Source organism: Taeniopygia guttata, chromosome 6 (genome assembly GCF_048771995.1).
Source record: "Taeniopygia guttata chromosome 6, bTaeGut7.mat, whole genome shotgun sequence".
Taxonomy (NCBI): domain Eukaryota; kingdom Metazoa; phylum Chordata; class Aves; order Passeriformes; family Estrildidae; genus Taeniopygia; species Taeniopygia guttata.
In genome coordinates, this window is record NC_133031.1 from 30,309,164 (window position 1) to 30,330,449 (window position 21,286).

Consider the following 21,286-nt stretch of genomic DNA (forward strand, 5'->3'; position numbering starts at 1 on the left):
AATTGGTCATTGAGCCATTGACCACAAACCTTTCCATGTGACCATCCAGCCAATTTCTTATCTACCAAGTGGTCCATCCATCAAATCCATCTCTCCAGTTTAGAGAAAAGGATGTCATGCTGGCAATGTCAAGGGCTTAGCACAGTACAGGCAGATGACATCAGTTACTCTTCCCTCGGGTACCAACACTTTACCCCTTTGGTCTCTCAGTCCTTTACCTTCCTTTTGCAACTTGGGTGGTGTAGCTGCAGCACTTGGAGTGAACAGAAGCACAAGAGGTATCGAGTGTATCAGCTTTCCTCATAATCCTGGGCAATCAGTTCTCCCACTCCCTTCCAGAGAAGTCTGACATTTTCCTTAGTCTCCCTTTTATCTCCAACGTGTTCCTTCATGATACATTTTGTTTAGAGCCTGTGAAAGAGCAGAAGGTGGGAAACTGATAGAGAGAGGCACCTAAACATATCAGAAGGCACAGGTCTCACACTGGGTAGTATTTCACCGCATATGATCATGCTCAGAGACCACCACACCAGCACCATTTACCTCCAGAAGCCTGTTCTTCCAGGACCATTTAATTAAACTGGAGCTTTCTGGGGCAAGCCTGTGCGTGTGACAAATACCTGGCACTGTTTGACTCCTGCCACCAATGCCTCTGGCTGCACAAGCCCTTCCTGAGGCAGCTGTGTGCCCAGAGGAGCAGCCACACACCACATCAACTCCTCCTGAAGTAAGAAAATCTAATGAGGCATTCGCATCCTCAAGGAACAGGTAGTGTCACTTTAGAAACTTTTTCAGAGGAAGCAGCTTTTTAAAAAAAGAGGGTTTAAATCTCTGGAGAGGTACCATAGTATTTCTAAAGGATGTGAAAGGAAAAGAAAATGATTCCTTAGGGATTTTTCTTCATTATCACCCCACCTGGAGAAGTGAGCACACAATGAGCAAAGGTCCACACATATTGATTTTAGAGCTAGGGAAGTGTGCAGCTAACAGCTTTTAAGTATCTCCATTTTCAGTTACTTCAACAAAATTACCAGTGAACAGTGTAAGAAAGTGAAAGTTTTTGTAGAAAATTGCGGGCTTAAAAATGATCATTTAGGTCGCGAAATGTTTCCTTTCATTGAAAATGGAGGCCTTTCAAACGTATGAGTTACTGCGGGCGCTTTGCAGCGTCGTCTTCGCCAGACATTTACCAAACCACAGCCTGTCCCTCTTTCAGGACCGTAATCTCACAGAGTTTTGTCGCTCGAAGGCTTTTAAAACCGAGGAGCGCTTGGTCGGGGAGTCCTGACTCGAAAAGCGGTGACAGGGCTGGGGGCGAAGAGTGAGCACCACGGGGCACTGAGGAGCCACAGAGAGACAAACCGAACCAGCTCTGCCCCAACCCGGGCTGCTCCCAGGAACCAAAGTGGGCCAGACCGAACCAGCTCTGCCCCAACCCGGGCTGCTCCCAGGAACCAAAGTGGGACAAACCGAACCAGCTCTGCCCCACCAGGGGCTGTTCCCAGGAACCAAAGTGGGACAAACCGAACCAGCTCTGCCCCACCAGGGGCTGTTCCCAGGAACCAAAGTGGGACAAACCGAACCAGCTCTGCCCCAACCCGGGCTGCTCCGGAGGGAGCAGAGCCTCGGGAACGCGAGGCCGCGGCAGAGCGCCCTGAGGCGCCGCTGACCCGCCCTGAGGCGCCCCTGGCCCGCCCTGAGGCGCCCCTGGCCCGCCCTGAGGCGCCGCTCGCCCGCCCTGCGGCTGGCGGGCACGGGGCGAGGGGCGGGCGCTCCCCGGCTCCGTTGCCCGGCAGCGGCCGCAGCGCCGCGATGGAGGCGGGCGAGCGGCGGCGGCTGCGGCAGGAGGCGGCTGAGTATTACCGAGGGCAGCGGGTGCCGGAGCGGATGGAGGACGTGCTGAACGCCCTGTTCCCGCTGCCCCCCGCGGATCTCTACGGGGAGCTGGTAGCGCGGGGTGGGGAAGCCGCCGGGCGGGGCCGGAGCTGTGAGGGCGCCGTGCCCGTGCCCGCTGCGGGGCTCTGCCCTCAGCCCCGGAGCTCAGTGTCTGTGTGGTGGCAATTCAGGGTTTGTCCCCTGGCCCGGGCAAGCATTGCCGTGGTTCTGTGATTGTGACCGTGGCAGCTGGGTGTTGTGCTGGCCGGGCTTCACAAAAACAAAGTATTGCACAGACGGACTGCTGTTTGTCCCTAACGAAAGTGCTGCTCAGCAGCGATGACTCCCGGGCCAGCGGAGACAAGAGACTGGGTGCTGTTCGCTCTGTGGCTGCTCATGGAAGGCAAATGGGCCCCACTAGAAGGGTCAAGAATCAGTCCAATTTTATCTGTTCCCACTTGGCAAAGTGTTGTTGATAGTAGTCATAATGAAACTTCAACTGGCATTGCCAATACTAGAAATAGTGAGCAGAAAAAAAAAAAAAAAAAGAAAAAATATTTCTAGTATGGTCTTTGATGGGAGAGCGGCTGTGGAATGGAAATATTTCATTCCATCCTACAATGTTTCCCATCTCCCAGTGTTTTGTATCATCAGTGGAAGGGACTGGAACTGGTAACACCTTTCCTTGCTTTGGTTGGTAGTTGGCGTGTTCCTCTTCTTCGTAGCCCCAGTGTTTCGTACTTTCCCCATTCGGTAACCTGTGGTTTGGTGACTCTCCAATTACCAGATTAAACAATGAAACTAGTAAGGAAGTATGTAGAAACCTCAGGTAAAAACATAATCCTTTTTCTAAATCAACGTTAGATCATTAAATCATTGTTTATTAACTACAAACACAGACTCAAATATGATATTATATTATGATAGTTCATCAGGCCCAATAAAGACCATGGTGGAAGAAGAATGAGGACTCTGCCTACCAGAAGTCATGGTTTCCACTTTCTCACAGGGCTCAAAGCTTGCTGGAACATTGAAATCATAGAATAATAGAATATCCTGGGTTGGAAGAGATCCATAATGGATTTATTTAGTAGTGGATTTGATTGTAAGGTATTTCATGGAATAAAAGCCTCATTGCCTGGAAATTAACTTCTAATTGAGTTCTTTCTCTTTCATTTAAGGCTAACTACTTTTCTAAATTTTCAAAAGCTCCAGTAATATGCAAATTAGTTGGAAAAAAAGTTCTTGATGGAGTTGGTCAGCCAACATTAGAGGTGGAAATATACTGTACAGTTAAAAACTATGAGAAGGTATGAGCTTCTTCTTTTGTTTTATTTATTTTATTAGGACAAGATCCAGGAGAGGTACTATTCTTCTCACATCCTAAGGAATGTTTTATTTTCCATCTTTATGACAAGACATAATTCCAGTTGAGTGTTGTAACTTGGAAAAAAAAAGTGTTGTGAAAAGTTAGACAGTGGCAGCAGCTATGAAAGCTTTATTTTCTAGGAATTAGACAATATTTTGTGAGTAGGATCTGATAGATATCTCTGTATATTAAATTTTTCTATCTTAAATGATCATGTAGGTTTTCCTTATACTCCATACTAACCTTGTGTGTTCACTTTCATTTCACTTTTTTCTTTAATTTTCAGATTTTTATATTTCTCTTTGTGTGACACTTTCAGAAAAATACACCTGAAAAACAGTATGGATAGAGGCACTTCTTTTACACTGAGCTAATAGGGTGACAGTAAAGTCAAGCATACTCATTTAGTACCTGCAGTGCAGAATTGATGGCTCATCTCTTCCCCAACCTGAAATATTCAAACTACATCTTTGCAGCTCTAGCTATTGTGGAGTAATTATTTCTACTTTCCCTCAGCTGAACTCTGGTTCACTTAATTCTTGAATTACATGTAACCTCATAGATATTCACAGGAAATAAAGTTAATACTGTTAGTGCAAGCAACTGTGGGAAATTCGTAAATTATGTCTTCCTTAAGTGAATTTTCTTAATATCATTTGTTGTTAATCAGTACAGAAAGATAGGTCTGAATTATCTAAGTAAGACAAAAGTAATTGATCATGAGGGACAGCATTAAGCATGAATGCTGATGAACCATGGTACAACAGGCTACCAACAGCTGCAATAAAAGGTGTCCTAATGATTGTATGGTCCTTAAAATAACTCCATTCTGTTCTGATAGCATAATATGTGTATAAAGCAGACCTGTCAGAGGGGGTTTGCCTATGTAGTTATAATTTTAGGTCAAAAAGATTGAATTATATCTGCAATTACCAAAGTATAAGAGCCTAAAAAGAAGGTGCTGGATGAAAAAAGACAAGTGGAGCAAATAGATTTGGAGATATGTACTTGTAGAGTTGGTAAGGGCATACCTCTTAGTCTTTCAAATGACATTTCCAAGTTAGAAATTAAATAGTATTTTAAACCTTTTACATTGTTTTGTTTTGGTGGGTATTTGTTTTGGTTTTTTTTAGTTTGGGTTTGTTTTTTTCTTTTTCAGAGGATTTGTTCCACTGTAATGGCTACTCATTCTCAAATACCTGAAAATGCTTTACCTGAAACAATTGAAGCTGATGCGAAAGAAAGAAATTACTCTGTTCATACTGCTGTGCAATGGGTCAATGAAGCACTCAACACAATGTTAAGGGACTTGGACCCTACTGACCAGTGTCAAGCTGATAAGATGCTTGGGTAGATCTTGCATATTATGAAAATTATTATTTGAAATATTCACCATTAATTTATATTGTAATGAAAGACATATCTAATATTAACTGTTTTCTAATTTTAAAAAAACTATTTTTAGGATATAATGTCTGTCTCAGACTCATTTCACTACATTATTGGCTGCTTTTCATAATTATGATATAAATAGCATGCTGTTTTGGGCTGCAACACTGAACACAGACTGCAACACACAGACCTAATTGCCTTCCACATGGATTGGGGAAATCTTGGTGATGGGAACAAGGACCCAGTTGGAAAGTGGGTCTAAATAAGATTTTAATGCATTGTTTACACTACTTTATGTATCTCACTCAGTTTGCCTGAATTGGCTTTCTGTGACCCATGCGTGAAGATTTCACTTCATGCATGTAATTGAAACTCAGCCACCTCTGAGTTTGCAGCCACACAATAGCCACTGTACAACTCACCTACTGTCTTAACCCAGGCCAGACTGGAGGATGTCATGAAACTATGACAGCATCTGTTAGTACCCATGCAAAGGAAATAAATCCTTCATGCTTAGACTGTCTGCTCAGAGCTGACCTTCAAACCAGAGTGATTTACAAAGCTTGTACCAAGGTTTGAGATCGTTGTGGTCCTTTTTATTTACTCAGTGCTGCAGATGGCTACCAAAAAAGAATGATGTGATAAAGGTATGGACTTCTCCAGCTTCACACAGGGAATCTATGGCAGAAGCTCAAACACAAGCACTTAATCTACCTCCTAGCATGTTCTTTAGCCTGCATCACATCTACCTGTTTGTCACATGTCTAACAAAATTTTGACCCAGTAATTTTTATGCATCCTCCCTCAGGGAATATTTTGCAAACAAGATAGAAGAAAAAAAGAAAATTGAAAAGGAAGAAGAAGAAAAAAAAAAGGCAGAAGAAGCAGCAAAAGCCACTCATGCCTCTCCTTCGTGCCCTTCAGCCTCACCACCTAAGCAAAAAAAGGGAGGAAAAACAGGTTTTACTTCATTTAATTTTAATATCTTTTGCAATATAGATATTGATAAAGGTCCTAAAAGACATCCTGTCTCATCTTCAGAGGGTTTGGTTACTCTCTCCTGACCTTTTTGATCACAGTAGTTTCTGCAGTAAAATGAGGGAGGGGAAAAATACAGTTTCCTCATCATTCACAAGCATTGGTTGAACAGTTTCTGCCTTTGTTTTACAGTTGGTTTAGACAGGAGGTTATTATTCTTCAGAGTGAGGAATAAGAATGGAGGAGGATGCAAATGAAGAATGAAAATGAAAATGATAAGGAAAGAAAAGGAAATCATAGAACTGAGTAGTAAAAATGAAATAGAATTAAGATAGAAGCTGAAAACAATTGAAAGAGGAAAGTTCCTTCTAACACTGAGAAAAGGAGGAAATACAAAGAAAAGAAAAAAGAAGAGGGTGAGATGGGAGTGAGGGGTAGTATAGATTAAAAGGAAGTAAGCAAACATTTTACTAGAGGAAGAAGGAAAAAATAGTGTGAGACTAGAAAAACAGGTAAGAATACACAGCCAAAACCAAACAACCCAAAGAAAAAAACATCATATGTTATCTACATCTATACATTAAACTCAGACAAAAAAGGGTTGTTGTCATTTGTTGGAAGGGCAGAAAATGTTGGCAAATTATTATTTCTTATAAGTTTAGCTGCAGCTATTATATACTGTCAGTAAAAAACCTCCCACTTCATATGTTGGATGTGTGCACAGTAAGTTCACCTTTCACCTGAAATTTAACTTCTGCAGTCGTCAGGTCCTTGCAGATATCATCGTGGTGTCTTTGATATTTGAGTCAAGCTTCTGCTGATACATCTATTATGTGTTTTTACTAATTGTGGCATTGACTGTAACATTATTGTTATACTCAGTGCCTGACAATTTGGAGCAAATATAAAACAGTCCCCAGTGTATTAGTTCTTGGGAATCAGATCAATTATTGCAGCTTCTGCAGGTGCTCCCTGTAAGTGTTCATGTAAGCACTATAGGCAATAAATATGGTAGTGGGAACTGCTTGGTTTAAAGCATTTTGTACAAAGTTATTGTATCTGAAAGGGAAAGAAATCCTTATGAAAATGTAATGTGTAATAATTAAAAGACTGTTTTCCCTTTGGGAATTCCAATTGTAATACACCTGATTTTTTCTCACAGTCATTATTAGAAGAAAACATTTGTACTCCCAATCAGGTTATAATGTTATCTTTCATTTTTTATACAAAATCTGAGCATTTGAAGAGTGCAAGAAAGAAAACATGCTTTTGAAAAGAGCCTGAAAAATGATATAATGTTATTGGATTCAAACACAGATAAATAAAAATACATATTTCAGTGACTGAAAGATCTCAAAAAGAAACAGACTTGAAATGCGTTTGAAACTAGAGTGAGGACAGGTGCTCTTCTTACTTGTAAAGTCATTCCATATAAAACAGCTGACAAAATTAAGTTTTAAAAAATTAATTAATTTTAGTGCATTGAGTACACACTGAAATGACAATACCATATTTACTCACATAACTCTGATCCACAAGCATATGTTTAGAACCAAGAAAATGTTTGACTACTGTCTGTATTGTAGGAAAGAAGGTGTCAGCGGAAGTGAATCCCATCCCACCTGCAGAACCTGCTGAACCAGTGCTGCCTGGCAGCTTGGCCATTGGGGGAACATCACTTGCCATAGCAAAGGCTGGGGCCACCATTAGCCGTGTCCCATTGTACTTACATACTGCACTGCTGAAACACAATCAGGTACGTGTGGCTTTTGCCATTTGGTTTATTTCATCCCATTACCATAATTATTGCAGCCACTTGTGACAATTTTATTAAATTTGCCTCATGGAATTTACCCGTAACATCATTGCCTGTGTTAACAGCTTTTGAGCCCTGTACAATAACTAAAATATATAAGAAATTATTTTGATTTTTACATTTTTATTTTCACCTGGCACTCCCAATTACAGGAGTCACCTAAAGAAATGACTCTACCACTCCCAATGGTAACTGTGTTGAACTGTGAGAAAAAATTACCTACAAAACTGAAATTAGTCAAAGAAGTTATGCTTATACCACCAGTTAAGTTATCACTCCAGCAGGTACTGTTTCTTTTTTTTTAAATAGATGCATTCTATAAACACCATACTAACTACATATGTACATAAGTATATAAGTCTTTTCAATATAGTCCTTACAAACTGTATTTTTCTTTTTTTGTTAGCTTACAAGGCCAAAGTTTTAACAGATGTTAGTGCAGAATTATAACACTAATAACATTATATTAAATAAAAATATGATTTAAAAGAAGAACCATGAAGACCTAAGTTAAAAATCAATGTTTGTTTAGAGGAAAAAATCAGTGCATTGACGAAGATGTCAAGGAAGTGTGTTACACAATAATTGATCTTGCATGAGTAGATTATACATATTAGCAGTTGTTTGATATAGCATAGAAAACAACAAAGCCCTTAACAAATTCACAGGAAATCAGGAAATATTTGGGAATAGGTTGCTTTAAAATGAAATTGTGACACTAGAAGGGACTACAAAGAGCAAGAAGGATGGGTGAGACAGATGGGATCAGCCCTCTCTCTTTTTCTTTAGCCATGTGTTGCATTAAAGAATGTATCTGCACAAGATGCCTCCATTAGGGCTGTGATTTCTACTTTGTGTGCTGCTGACCTGAACAAATAGCTGAGCTCGATTCTCTTTCTTTTTGCTTTTCCTTTAACTTTTCTGGATTGTCCCCCGGAGCTGTTAACAAGGTCACTAATTCTGCCCCATTCAAAGCCAGGATGCCTCCCAGTGCCCATGGGAGAGGAGCAAGGTGTGTGCTGCAGTGCAGAGCTCGAAGCTGTTTGTCCTGTGCTGTTGCCAGCTGTGACAGACTTCTGCCCCCTTCAGTATTCCTTTACTGGCACAATTTGAGAAAATCTGAAATGTCCTTTACAAAGTTTTACACTCAACATTTACTAGCTCAGCTGAAGAGGAAAAAGAGCCTTGCATTAAAAGCAATGAATTCATTTAATTGGAGAGTTGCCCAATGTTTAAAATCAAGACAGTTATTTATTTTACCTGCTCATTGGAAGTATTCTGAAGGTAAATGCACTCAGTCTTGTCAGAGTTTAGGAAGTCTTAAGCAGAGCCACAATTAGGAACAGAGATTATCACCTTCCCACTTCTTAGATATAAATGCAGACCCAGATATTTTTTACTTGTTAGGTATCTGAAGGGATACTTTTGAGGTGGGGACTGCTTTCCTTGACATCCCATAATCAAATATTCCTGCTCATTCCAGTGCTACTAACCCTTTATAGTTGGACATGACTGCATTTTGTGGATGGAGAGATTGTGTTAAGGAATCTGTAATGGTTTGGGCTTTTTTGAAGACTTTATATTTAAATTTGCATTTCGAATAAGGGTTGTCTCTCTTCTGATTCAAACTGCTAAAATGTATTAATATAACTTTCTTTTGAAGTTGACTGTTGTTTAATTTCAGGGCATAGAAAGAGTTCTGGATATTCAGAAAGAAATCACAAGTCTCTTTGAGTCTCCAGCCAAAAGGGTACAGTAAAAAACACAGTGTTTTTACAGTGAGACGTACTTCATTTGATCTTTTTACTACTCTTAATCCTTTCAAACATCCACATGGAACACTTAGCCTGTTACAAGTTCATGACACAGAACAGGGAATGTATTTCTCTGACAGATTAATAAAACATTGGCCATTTGGTGATACTAACCTAGAAAATGTAAAACAAATCATTGTTCTAAGCATAAGGCTTTCTGTTTACCTGAAGAAATATACTGGGAGTGAATGGTATCAGTGGTACTGATATGGAAATTACAATACATATTCTGACCTCTCACATAGAACATATTTTATTCCAGGTACTACTGCTGTAGCAGTAAATCAGTCTTGGTGTGTGCATGTGCTTTTTGGAAAGCAATGTTGTGGTGTTTCTCCAAGTACAGAGTCGAGATTCTCATTTTTGAGATCCACTGTATTTTTGATGGGCTGGAGAATGTCTTGAAAAACAAATGATGGTTGGACAGATGTCCACATAGAAACAAACATTTTAAATTAGTAATCACCACAAAATAAAACTATTTTCTAACTGAAATATTTGGTCTCTTTTGACCAAAATTCAGTCTTTTCTTTTCTTTTCTTTTCTTTTCTTTTCTTTTCTTTTCTTTTCTTTTCTTTTCTTTTCTTTTCTTTTCTTTCTTTCCTTTCCTTTCCTTTCCTTTCCTTTCCTTTCCTTTCCTTTCCTTTCCTTTCCTTTCCTTTCCTTTCCTTTCCTTTCCTTTCCTTTCCTTTCCTTTCCTTTCCTTTCCTTTCCTTTCCTTTCCTTTCCTTTCCTTTCCTTTCCTTTCCTTTCCTTTCCTTTCCTTTCCTTTCCTTTCCTTTCCTTTCCTTTCCTTTCCTTTCCTTTCTTTCCTTTCCTTTCCTTTCCTTTCCTTTCCTTTTCTTTTCTTTTCTTTTCTTTTCTTTTCTTTTCTTTTCTTTTCTTTTCTTTTCTTTTCTTTGTCATCTTTGTATTTTTCCATGGAATTGATTGATTTCTATCTTCTTTCACTCCAACAGCTTGGTTCACAAGGAGACACTAGGAAAGGAAAACCACAAAAGGCTCCGGTAAGAAAAGAGATTTTAACGCTAAGCTTTCAACAAGGTATTAAGAGCAGCAGGAAACTTAAAATGTTTTTAAGAAAGGAAGCATTAATCTACATCGCCATTTTGGAAAGGTCAAAGCAAGACTTAAATATTCCAAATGCTCATATTCTACATAATAATTTAATTTCTTCTGACTATACCTTCCCTTTGGGGGCAGTAGAGGAAATAGGGGGAAATTTCTGGGATCTGATAATTTTTCTCATATAGAAATCCTGGTAATTTATCCAAATGAACATTTTGCAGGCCTGTAGCACCAGCAGAGAACTTTTGATCATGTAGACCATAAAACTGTTACCTGTTAGATTTGTGGATTGTGCTGTTTCCTAACCCTGGGAGCAAACTCCCCTCTGTATCCTGCTGCATTCAGTGCCCAGGCCCAGTTTGAGGTTATAGATAATGGCAGATACAAACCAGTAGCTAAAGGGCAGCACTCACAATATAGCACAGGACATTATTTTGTATGGCTCAAATGATCTTTCTTATCCCTTCAAAATTGGTAGTTTGTTGATGAGTTTTCCAAATAGTGAGATGAAATGCCATGCAGGTTTTCCTCTTCATTCTGAGGTGATTTAAATATTATCATTACTGTTGTGAAGTATAAAAAAGAAAGGATCAACAAAAGCTTTCCTATTTTATTGTTGCTAGAACAACAAAAAACTCATCATCATTAAGATGCTAGCCCATGTTTTCCTGGTGGGTAGTTTCCATGTCAGTACCACAATATGTACTGCAATCATAAGGTACAATATTTCTGTAAGATATACACAAGGAAACAATGCATTAGATTCTCTGAAAAAAAAATCCATTTATTTCATTTGGAGAAAACTACAGGAGACAGAAATGAAACTGAATTTAAAACTGATGCAGGCACCATGTTACTTTGAACTTTTTTGTGAGGGGAAAAAAAGGAGAAATTACAAAGTAGGCAGTGAAAAATAACTTATTTAGGTTAAGGAAGTGAAAACTAGACAGAAAAAAATTATTTTATATAGATAGACAATGCTTTTAATATAATGTATCAAGGCACAGCATATGGACATCTTGAAAACCACATGAAACTTCAGATTTAACCTCTATCTGAAGTGCAGGAAGACTGCAGCATCTTTTGCTGTCTATTGGTGCATCTTTATAATCCAAAATTCCCAGACTTCACAATTAAAAACCATTGTTTGGAAAACCTACAGAAATACAGACAACAGAAGGAAATACATGAAATATTTGCTCAATACTTGCAAACACAGCTGATGGCCAGCATTACTGTCCCTGAAGCAGACGACTGTGTGCAGCTGGGCTGGAGATATTTCCCCTCTATGAAATTTGTTCCTTCTGGAAGTCTTGGAGATTCTTGAGGTTTCTTGGACCCTCCCAAGAGTCAATATCAATGTTGTAGTTGAGGATTAATGAGTAAAAGCTATTTAGAAGTAGAGGATATGTTTTTTTGGAAAAGGGTTGGTCCATAGTACCACAGCATTTATGGCAACCCAGGGCTTGTTAAGAGTGCCTTTAATACAATTTTTTAAACCAGTGCTAGCCATACAAGACTGAGATCTGCATGACTAGACATACTTCCAAGGACTATTGCTCTCTACTCATTAGCACTTTCCTAATTCCTCTTTCCTAGGGAATTGTCCTTACAGCTGCTAAGGAGATTTCTGAGAACAAGTCTATAATTTGATGACTAAATGCAGACTGAAATGACAATGAAAGAAACCTCATAAATATGTATAAATTATAGGTGTGTAAATAAAGTGATTATTTTGTTTTGCTTTCAGCCACCACCCTTAAAAAGAATATCACATTTAGGCTGCCTGACAATAGGATATGATAATCTAGAACAACTGCTACTCCAATTGCAAACAGCTTGCAACAATATAGGTCTGGAGCTGGGAATAGACATGTACTTAGCAATAAATTTTGCTGCTCATGAATTAATGGATTATGTAAGTTATTTTTCAATTTTGATTTTCTTGGGTTTCAAAATAAATGTAGCTGTTTGTTAACATCATTAATATGTTGCAAACTCACCTACAAGCTCCTAACTCCTTTTTTTTAAGGTAGCAATCAAGCAAACAGAAAGAATTATCTCTGCATTTATAAATTCTGGCTGAATCTGCTTGGTTTTCCATTATATTAAGCTACATCTCTTGTTTTCTTCAAGCTATCCTAACATCTGCTTGTATTTTTACTGTGATAGCTTTATATACACATTAGTGCCCATCTCATTGTGCGTCAACGTTAAATTTTTTAATTTCAGTTTTTTAATGTTTTTATTTGACAAAATCTGTCTATCTCCTGATGAAGTCTTACAGTTCTTGCCCCTTATTCCAAGATCAAACAGGCTTTTCTCTAAGCAGAAAAAGAAACTTCCAATTCCATTTAGTACCTCATGAGCTTTTGTGTGTTTGGGTGTTCTGTAGTGCCAAAGCTTCCATTATCAATATCTTTTGTGAAAGCAGTTGCTCTCCTGGCTGTGATATCTGTATCCTGTACCAGAATGTGCAAAATCTTAACCATTGAATTACCAATAATTCTTTAACTTTCTGTTAAAGCCACTAAAGCAGTGGATATCCTGGCACAGTCTCACGATGTGCTCTTAAAATTCCCCCCAGTTTGTGCTTCCCAGAATGATGACACTGGTTTTAAATTAGTTGGGTTTTTTTTGTTTTGTTTTTTTTTTTTTGAAAGGGAAAAGAAGCAAGGAAAGGCAGTATCTTGCTTTTGGGCACTGAAGGTGCACCCTTTGCCCTAGCAATATTTTCTTTATGAAAATGAGGGGAAAAAAACACCTTTTTTTTTTTTTTTGGAAGAGAAAAATGATATTTTTTTCACACGAGACTCGAAAAAAATGTCGAATATTGCTAATTTCATGCTGCAATGGTGTCAAACTGGCAGTGTTGCCTAGAAAATGCTGAAATAGATCTTTCTTCCTTTGGCAGTGGCATTGTTCAGAGACTTTGGCAGGAGCCCACTGGAACCCACGGTGTCATTTTAGGCAGAGTTTTCTGTAACAATGTGCCGACAACTCAGACACAGAGTGAGGCAGATGAGTGAATGCCTCCTGATTGAAGCACACACAGCCCACTGCCTTTACAGAGATGCATACACTCTGCTTTTCAGGCTCCTACCTTCCCTGTAGTTCATGCTTTTTATTTTGCTTTCTAGGGTAAAGGAAAATACGAAATACTCACTGGAACATTCAAAACTCCTGATGAAATGGTTGCCATGTATGTGGAAATGATTGATAATTTTCCTTTTATTATTGCATTAATAGATCCCTTAAGAAAAGAGGTAAGATAACTCAGTGCAGTCCTCTAAAAACTGGTGGTACTCTTCAGTGGCATATCATTGACCTTTTCTCATTTTTACAAAACATGTAAAATTAAAAACTTCTAATTTTCAAGTTTTTAAGCACAAAAATATCACTAGAAAATGCATCTAACAATTTCTTTGAATCTATTTTATTGGCAATATCTAAATTTTTTGGTATTTTTTACATAATTTCTGATGGAAAATCCTGGCATTAACAGAATATGGTCAGTACACATACCTTAAATAACTACAAGAATTTGCATTTTTTTATCTGATTCTACTTGTTAAACCGCTGTTATTTTGATTACATTTTTGTCTTTATGTACACTATTAAATTATAAGGTGAAATTATAAGGTAAAATTCAAGTGTATTACAATAAATTGATGTGTAATACAATATTAATATTAGGCTGGAGAAGCAAACATTTGAACATTGTTGTCTATTCAGCCAAAAAATCACCAGAATATGTTATTGCTGCTGTTCTTTGTGATGGATATTTATAACCAAAGTCCTGTCACTGGCAGAATTGCTCGGCAGAATTTTTCAAGTGGGAGTAAGACACCCTGCATTTACCTCTGTTATCAAAGTTAGAGGAGTTAATTAGTGTGGCCAATCAACTACAACAATAAAGCACAATAATATTAAGCATGTTATCAAGCTATAGATGAATAAAAGAGATTGTATAACCTTAAATATTCACATTTATACATGAGGTTAAATTTCCATGTGTTAAAAAAAGAATAAAAACTTAATTGCTGGAGAACCTACAGTTGTAGACTGAGATTCTGCAGTTGCACAACGTAATACAAAATTTGCTTTTGGTGTCAAATCTCACTTTATCTTCTTAAAAATAAATACACGGAGTTCATTTTCATGAACAAAACACAAAGACTGTGATTGAAGGGAGAAGCAAAGTGATGTTGGGTCTGTGAGTCTGCCCAGTGCCTGAATGAATAATTCTAAAAAACCAATGAACTGCAAAATCCATCTGATTTTGTCCTTAACTGGAACTTTAAAAGTTTGTTTTTTGCATAACTGTGTTTAGTATTACCTCACACTGGTTAGCCTTGCCTCCCTGTGTTTCAGTCTGACTCTCTGAATTACCATGTTCCAAAACACCAGGTCATTCCCCAATCCTGCCAGGGCTGCAAACTTCCTTGTGAATTCTTATGAAGGAAAGTATGTGCAAGATGAGAATCAGCAGGAGAGTTACAGCACACAGTGAAGTGCAGTTGGGAACAGAGTACAGAGTTAAGGGAAATGCCTCTCATCATCCTCCTCTTCCTCCTCTTCCTCCTTCTCCTCCTTCTCCTCCTCCTCCTCCTCCCAAATCTCCAAGGTTTACCCATGCCACATCTTTGCCCTGATAATCAGATCCTTGAGGATTAGTTCTGGTACCAATTCAATAATTTGTTGCCAGACACCAGACCACTTTGGTGCTTAAATTTTAACATTTGTTCTGGTGTCAAAAACTTCATTTTCTCTTATGCACAGGCTTGAAATCCATACAGGAATGGCACCTAATGTTGATTGCAAGTACATAAGTACAAAAAACTGATCCACAGACCAAGAATAACCACTGGCAGAATGATGAAGTAGACATGTTTTTAATGTGAGAACTTTGCATTCTGTGGATACAAAGCAAGCAAATTAATTTGTATATTTCTTCTTTAAAATTCTTTACATATCCTTGTCCTTTATTTAGCCTGGACCATGTACCATGTGGACAATATATTAAATAAAGAAAGACACAAAGACCCTGAAAAATGGAGCTTTGCTAGAAAAGAGAGCATTGTATTCTTCTGTTCCCTATAGGTCTTGCCATTGAGTCTATGTCTCCTGTTCATTATTTTATGTTCAAACAACTATGACACTTGAAATATTAACACAAAAATGAGTCATTTGAATAAAACAAGAAAAAATTATTTTATGTTCCATCAAAATGAAGTAAATTTCAAGAGGGAAATCAAAATAGCAGACCCCTACACTTAATTTAATTTAAATATTTTAACTATATTTTTTGCAGATAGTGTTGATTAATTTCAGATTAAAACTTTGGTTTTCTAGCAAAATCTAAAAACTCAAGGAAAATCCAAGTGGCATGTTTTTCTTAGGCAGACAGATTTAAAATGCAGTATAAAATTAAATATGTTTATATGAAGGGCATATTTAGGATATTACTCAGATTATTATTTAATTTTTACCTCCTCAGTTAGAGTTTTCATTCAGTTAGTTTTTTAAACTCCAGTTGTTTGCTCAATTTGTTTGTGCAGGACAGAGACCAGTGGAGTAGCATCTGTTGTGCCCTTGGTTCCAAATGTTACCTGATTGCTGAAGATGCTGCCACGCAAATTTCCAAACTCACAACCGACCAAAACATAAACATAGCAATGTGCAGTGGTGTTGTCCTAAAATACACGAACCAAACCAAGGTGTCAGACCTCATAGAACTCACTGGAGTTCTGGACGGTGAGTCGAGGGGGAAAGGCTGAAACCAAACTCTGCAAGCCACACCTGTAAATATTACGTGTTTTCATTTCATTATCCTAATTAAATAAATTCTAATTTAGAAAGCACTTGCCAGAAGAAACAGAAATTCATGTTTTGATTCACAAATCCCTGTCAAGGGCCTTAAACAGCAGTCAAGGCTTCAAGTGCTGTCAGTGTCTACACTGTGAATGGTTTGTACGTGGGTGCCCTTTGACACTGCAACTAAATGTCATGCAGTTAGATATCAGAATTAAAGAAAATAGGAGAGATGCGAGCAATTCATCTCAATTTTGAATAATTTTAGCATTAATAATTTAAAAATTCAGATGTGCAAACTTTAAAATTGCATTTAGATAGATTATTGACTATATATTATTGAGCCTTTGTTGTAAGTATGAAAAACCTGTGTAGCTTCATATGTAAGATTTCTCTTTGTATCAGATTTTCTTTTATTAATTTTTATACCTGAGGAATAGATGGACAAATTTAATATAGCTTAGTTTTTTTCTTGTTCCTTAAAAACACCCACACTCAGTGTATCAAAGCGAGTAAATAGCAAATAGATTCCGTTCAGTCAGGATGGTAAATTCTCTTTTGAATAGAAGAAAAATAATTACTATAGTGAGGATCACATTTAATATAAATAGCACAACCTGATCAGACAGATCAGTGAGAGGCAGAGACCAGGACAGGATGTTAGATATTCCCTTATCCATCTGAAAATAAAACAGAATGCTAATGTAGCAAACTAAAACAGTTTACATTTTTATCAGGTGGGGTTTACTCCTGTTTGTATTTAAGCTTGGATAGCCCAGGGGTAAAAAAAGAATGAGACATCCAAACAATTTCTGTGTCAAATATATAAAATATACTCTAATGAAGGTGTTCCCTCCCATTATGTATAGGTCAAAGACGTGTTACCATATTAGGAAGTCCAGATAGAGAATCTTCAGATGAGAGCCTCGTGGATCTGGTAAGTATTGAAAGCTGTTCAATTGCAGAATTGCAAAAATACTGCTTTTAACATGTACTATTTTTTAAGGAGAAAGCCTTTTTGTGCTTGAGAAAGAAACATTTTACAAAATGGGCTTTTTCTAGCGGGTTGGTTTTTTTTCCCACAGAGAGTGGTTATTCTTTTGAGTTTAAAGAGAGCACAGAGGAAATTTGCCAAAGCAGGGAGTATATTCAAAAGTGTGTATGATCCATTTGCTTGCATTAGTTTATAAAAAACCTGTGAGTTACTTACAACATTCCTGCGTAGTAACAACATTTTAAACAAATATCCTTAACACTATTATATTTAATACTCTGCAAATAAAATTTCACTTCATATGCCAGCGAAAATTACTGTTTGCATCCGGCAAGTCTTTCACGGAGAGGTTTTATTTCCCCGTTTTTCTCTGCGGAGTGAACGAGGGTGTTAAATCAGACTTAGGACACCGTGTTTAATTTTTGGGAATGACTTCACTTGGCCGAGTGAGGAGTTTCACCACTCTCTCGTTGCAGGCTGTGGGCCTGGGTGCCAGGTTCCTCAAGTTGGGAGGTCTCTCCCGCGGAGAAAGGGTGGCCAAATACAACCGGCTGCTGGCTATAGAGGAGGAACTGGCCGCGAATGGAGCGCTGCGTACGAGCTTCTTTCTTACTTTGTTTTCAGCCTGCCATGAATACGGGCACAAAGATTGGAGGGAGAATGATTGAAACTGCACCCCAGGAGGGAAGCGGAATCAAAAGGCTATAAATAAGGGCTGACAAAAAAAGCCTAGGATAGCACTTGCCACAATGTATATTGTTGTCCTAATGGATTATCTGTTTACTGAATGTTAAAATAGACCCCTTCTTGAGGAGTAGCCTACATTAAGCTTTTTTTTTCCAGAATTAATTGGTTGGAGTCTTGAAGCCCACGGTGCAAAAGGAACAAAACAAAAAACCGTGCATATAATGTGTCGAAAAGCTGCCAAAATGGAATTTTAGGCCAAATACCCCACCTCCCTCGAGGCCTAGAAACATATATTGCTAACAAAACTTCATTTCACCACCCTCTTTTGTATGTTACATTTCCAGCAAAATGTGTTTGGAAAGCCACAATTGCGTGGGTAAGGCTTATATAAAATTCAAGAAAACCCCAAGTTGACGATGCACATTCAGCCTTAGCCACTTGTATGCATCTGCCTGCCCGTTCAGGATCTGCATCTTCTTTTTACACAGTACCAAGGCTCTGTTAAATGCTTAACAGTTCATTAGAGCCACTTCTCACTTGCTCAGGTATCAATCAAGCCAGAATAAAGACATGCAGTCTAAAGGGGAGGCAGAGAGACAAGGAGAGGAAGAAAGGAAGGAAAGGGTTTGCAGGAATTGCATTATGCCTAAGAAAAGAAAACACGAAGAAGAATTAAGTAATTTTACCCTCTTGTTTGTTATAATTTCCAGTGTTCTACACATAGGGTAGCAGCACTTGACATGCACACTATAGAACAAAGGTTTTAGTTGAAATTTTTTTAAAATTGAAAATATGTTGAGCTTTTTGAAATCTTCCCCTTGCTCATAACCATTGTAAAACACAAACATAGAAAATTTTTTTTGTGCTAATAGTTTTGCAGAATGCACTTTTCAAAAATAAGATAATTACAGAACTATGAATTTTAACTGCCTCAGCAGTATTAATATATTGCCTCCTCAAATAATATAGTCTAAGCAAAGGCTCTCGAGTCTGACAAATATTTAGACCTATATCTGATGAAATGAAACGGCAACAATCCCCGACACCGTTAATCACTTGGCAGAAATAAGATCCAGTAGCTAAATCAACAGCAGGGCAGCAGTGAGAGCAGCTCTGAGCTGCATACCAAGCTCCTCATTTGTGGGCTGGAGCTGGAACAGCCGGGAGAGCCCGAGCCAGGGCACCGCAATGGCATCAGGAGTGCCCCGAGGCCGTGCGGGGCAGCTCCGGGCTCTGGGGCACCGTGCCGGGCTCAGGGGCACCGGGACCGGGCGGAGGGGCACCGGGGCCGGGCTGAGGGGCACCGGGGCCGGGCTGAGGGACACCGGGGCCGGGCTCTGGGCACCGGGGCCGGGCTCAGGGACACCGGGGCCGGGCTCAGGAGCACCGGGGCCGGGCTCTGGGGCACCGGGGCCGGGCTCAAGGACACCGGGACCGGGCTGAGGGGCACCGGGGCCGGGCTGAGGGGCACCGGGGCCGGGCTCAGGGGCACCGGGGCCGGGTTTAGGGGCACCGGGGCCGGGCTCAGGGGCACCGGGGCCGGGTTTAGGGACACCGGGGCCGGGCTCAGGGACACCGGGGCCGGGCTCAGGAGCACCGGGGCCGGGCTCTGGGGCACCGGGGCCGGGCTGAGGGGCACCGGGGCCGGGCTGAGGGGCACCGGGGCCGGGCTCAGGGGCACCGGGGCCGGGCTCTGGGGCACCGGGGCCGGGCTCTGGGGCACCGGGGCCGGGCTCAGGGACACCGGGGCCGTGCGGGGCCAGCTCCGGGCTCTGGGGCACCGGGGCCGGGCACAGGGGCACCGGGCTCTGCCACTGCCGGGCCCCGCTGCTGGGGCTCCGAGCAGCCCCGGGACCCGCCCGGGCTGGGCACACACAGCCGCCCCTCCCTGGCACAGGAGCTGTGCCAAGGGCAGGGCTGGGGAAGGGGTCACAGCCGGGAAAAGCCAGAGAGCTCTTGGTGGCAGGAACAGGGAACTGCTGGTTACGGGATCAAGGCTGGGACAGTGGCTTTAGCAGCAGTCAGCTGATGGGAACCCGGCAAGAGCACCAGAGCAGGGGGAAAACAGAAGGCAGCAAGGTGAGATGATCAGTGGAGAAAGGGATGCAGTAAATATCCCAGCTCAGGCTGCAGTGCACCATATAACCACAATGTTCCTTCATTTCTAAGCAAAGACCAGACTTTTAAAGGTGTGTCTGGTCTTGTAACCATCATGTGGCATTTTCAAAATATCTCTGTGCACCAGAGCACAACAAACCCCATTACAGCAAACATGAGCTGTTTTTTCCTTCTTCTATTTCAGGTGAAGCAAAACTTGAATTTGTCGATTTTGCTGAAGACTTACAGCCAGAACAACTTCCTGATGTGCTTCCTGCCCCAGAGCAGGTTTAGCTGCCTCCACAGCTCTCAGCCAGCCCTGCAGATTCACAGCCTGCCTGCCCAGCTCCCAGGAAACAGCACATTAACCTAGGCTGTCATCATTACTTCGGGATAAATTTCTAAGAAAAAACATTTTACTAAGAAAATGTTACATATTAACATTTGTTACATATTAACTATTTAATAGTTAATATTTATGTCACATATTAACTATTCATAAATTACATTTTTTTTTCAAGCAGTTCAGCCAAATATCTCTAAGAGATTTCAAATACTGGCTTCTCTTTTCCCAGGGCCCATTGCCTTCAGCTGAAACCAAATTAACTGAGCAGTGACTATAGTCTGAAAATACCACAAAATTCTGTGCTGCATTTACAAATTGACAAAACAAACACTACTGTGTTAAGTCCAAAACTAAATGTTTGTTTTGAGAAAATCAGAATCTCCCTCCATACAAAGAGCAAGCTGTTGACAAACAGTAAAAAAAAACAAACACAAACAGAACACCACATTTAAAAAAAAACAAAAAAAAAAAAACAAAAAAAAGGGCTTGAGTGTTATGCTGCTCCATCCCCCCCACCCCCTCAGTACTGCTCTGAGATCTAACCTGCAAAGGAGATTTTGCTCCACTTGTAGCCCTCAAAAAAAGTGCCAACCCCAAATGTTGGGCATGGAGCTGTGACTGGCATCAGAGAGTAACAAGTCAATTCCACAAGGTCTGGGAAACTTGTCAGGAGTCTTTTTAATAAGCAACAATGGAAAGTTGAAGAAATAATTTATGTTCTAGGTAACAAAACAGTTTAAGTAAAAGAAATGCTTCTTGAAAAACTTCTGGGTTTTGCATAATTTGAAAATCTGAACATATAATACAGCAGCAATAATTTCAGGAAAAAATACATATATGAAATTTTGCATTTTAAGTTCAGTGTAACAGATAACTAAATAAAAAATTAACAGCCAGAACCAACTGCCCTCAAGAAATGAAAATATCAATGAGAGACAAATTTCCGCAAGTTTATGAACTGTATGCAATTCAGTCATTAGATCAAGTCCAAGATTTTCGTAGCAAACATGCAAAAACCACCAAAATAGATGTGAAA

General features: G+C 39.8%; 1 protein-coding gene across 1 annotated transcript; it reads left to right on the top strand.

The window, feature by feature from the left end:
• Positions 1-1,727: 1,727 nt before the first annotated feature.
• On the top strand, positions 1,728-21,014 carry ENO4 (enolase 4). The gene is made up of 14 exons (XM_032749209.3): positions 1,728-1,947; positions 3,057-3,185; positions 4,404-4,594; positions 5,445-5,596; positions 7,201-7,370; positions 7,583-7,714; positions 9,115-9,180; positions 10,204-10,251; positions 12,063-12,230; positions 13,453-13,578; positions 15,874-16,069; positions 16,996-17,063; positions 17,597-17,714; positions 20,110-21,014. The coding sequence occupies exons 1-14, from the start codon at positions 1,813-1,815 to the stop codon at positions 20,196-20,198; spliced, it is 1,788 nt and encodes a 595-aa protein (XP_032605100.3). The 5' UTR covers positions 1,728-1,812; the 3' UTR covers positions 20,199-21,014.
• Positions 21,015-21,286: the final 272 nt, after the last annotated feature.

Bases quoted from the DNA above. Each gene is read 5' to 3' on its own strand.
- ENO4 (XM_032749209.3), top strand. From the start codon at position 1,813: ATGGAGGCGGGCGAGCGGCGGCGGCTGCGGCAGGAGGCGGCTGAGTAT. The intron at 7,371-7,582 runs GTACGTGTGGCT...TCCCAATTACAG, and splicing joins CACTGCTGAAACACAATCAG to GAGTCACCTAAAGAAATGAC. The intron at 17,064-17,596 runs GTAAGTATTGAA...CTCTCGTTGCAG, and splicing joins ATGAGAGCCTCGTGGATCTG to GCTGTGGGCCTGGGTGCCAG.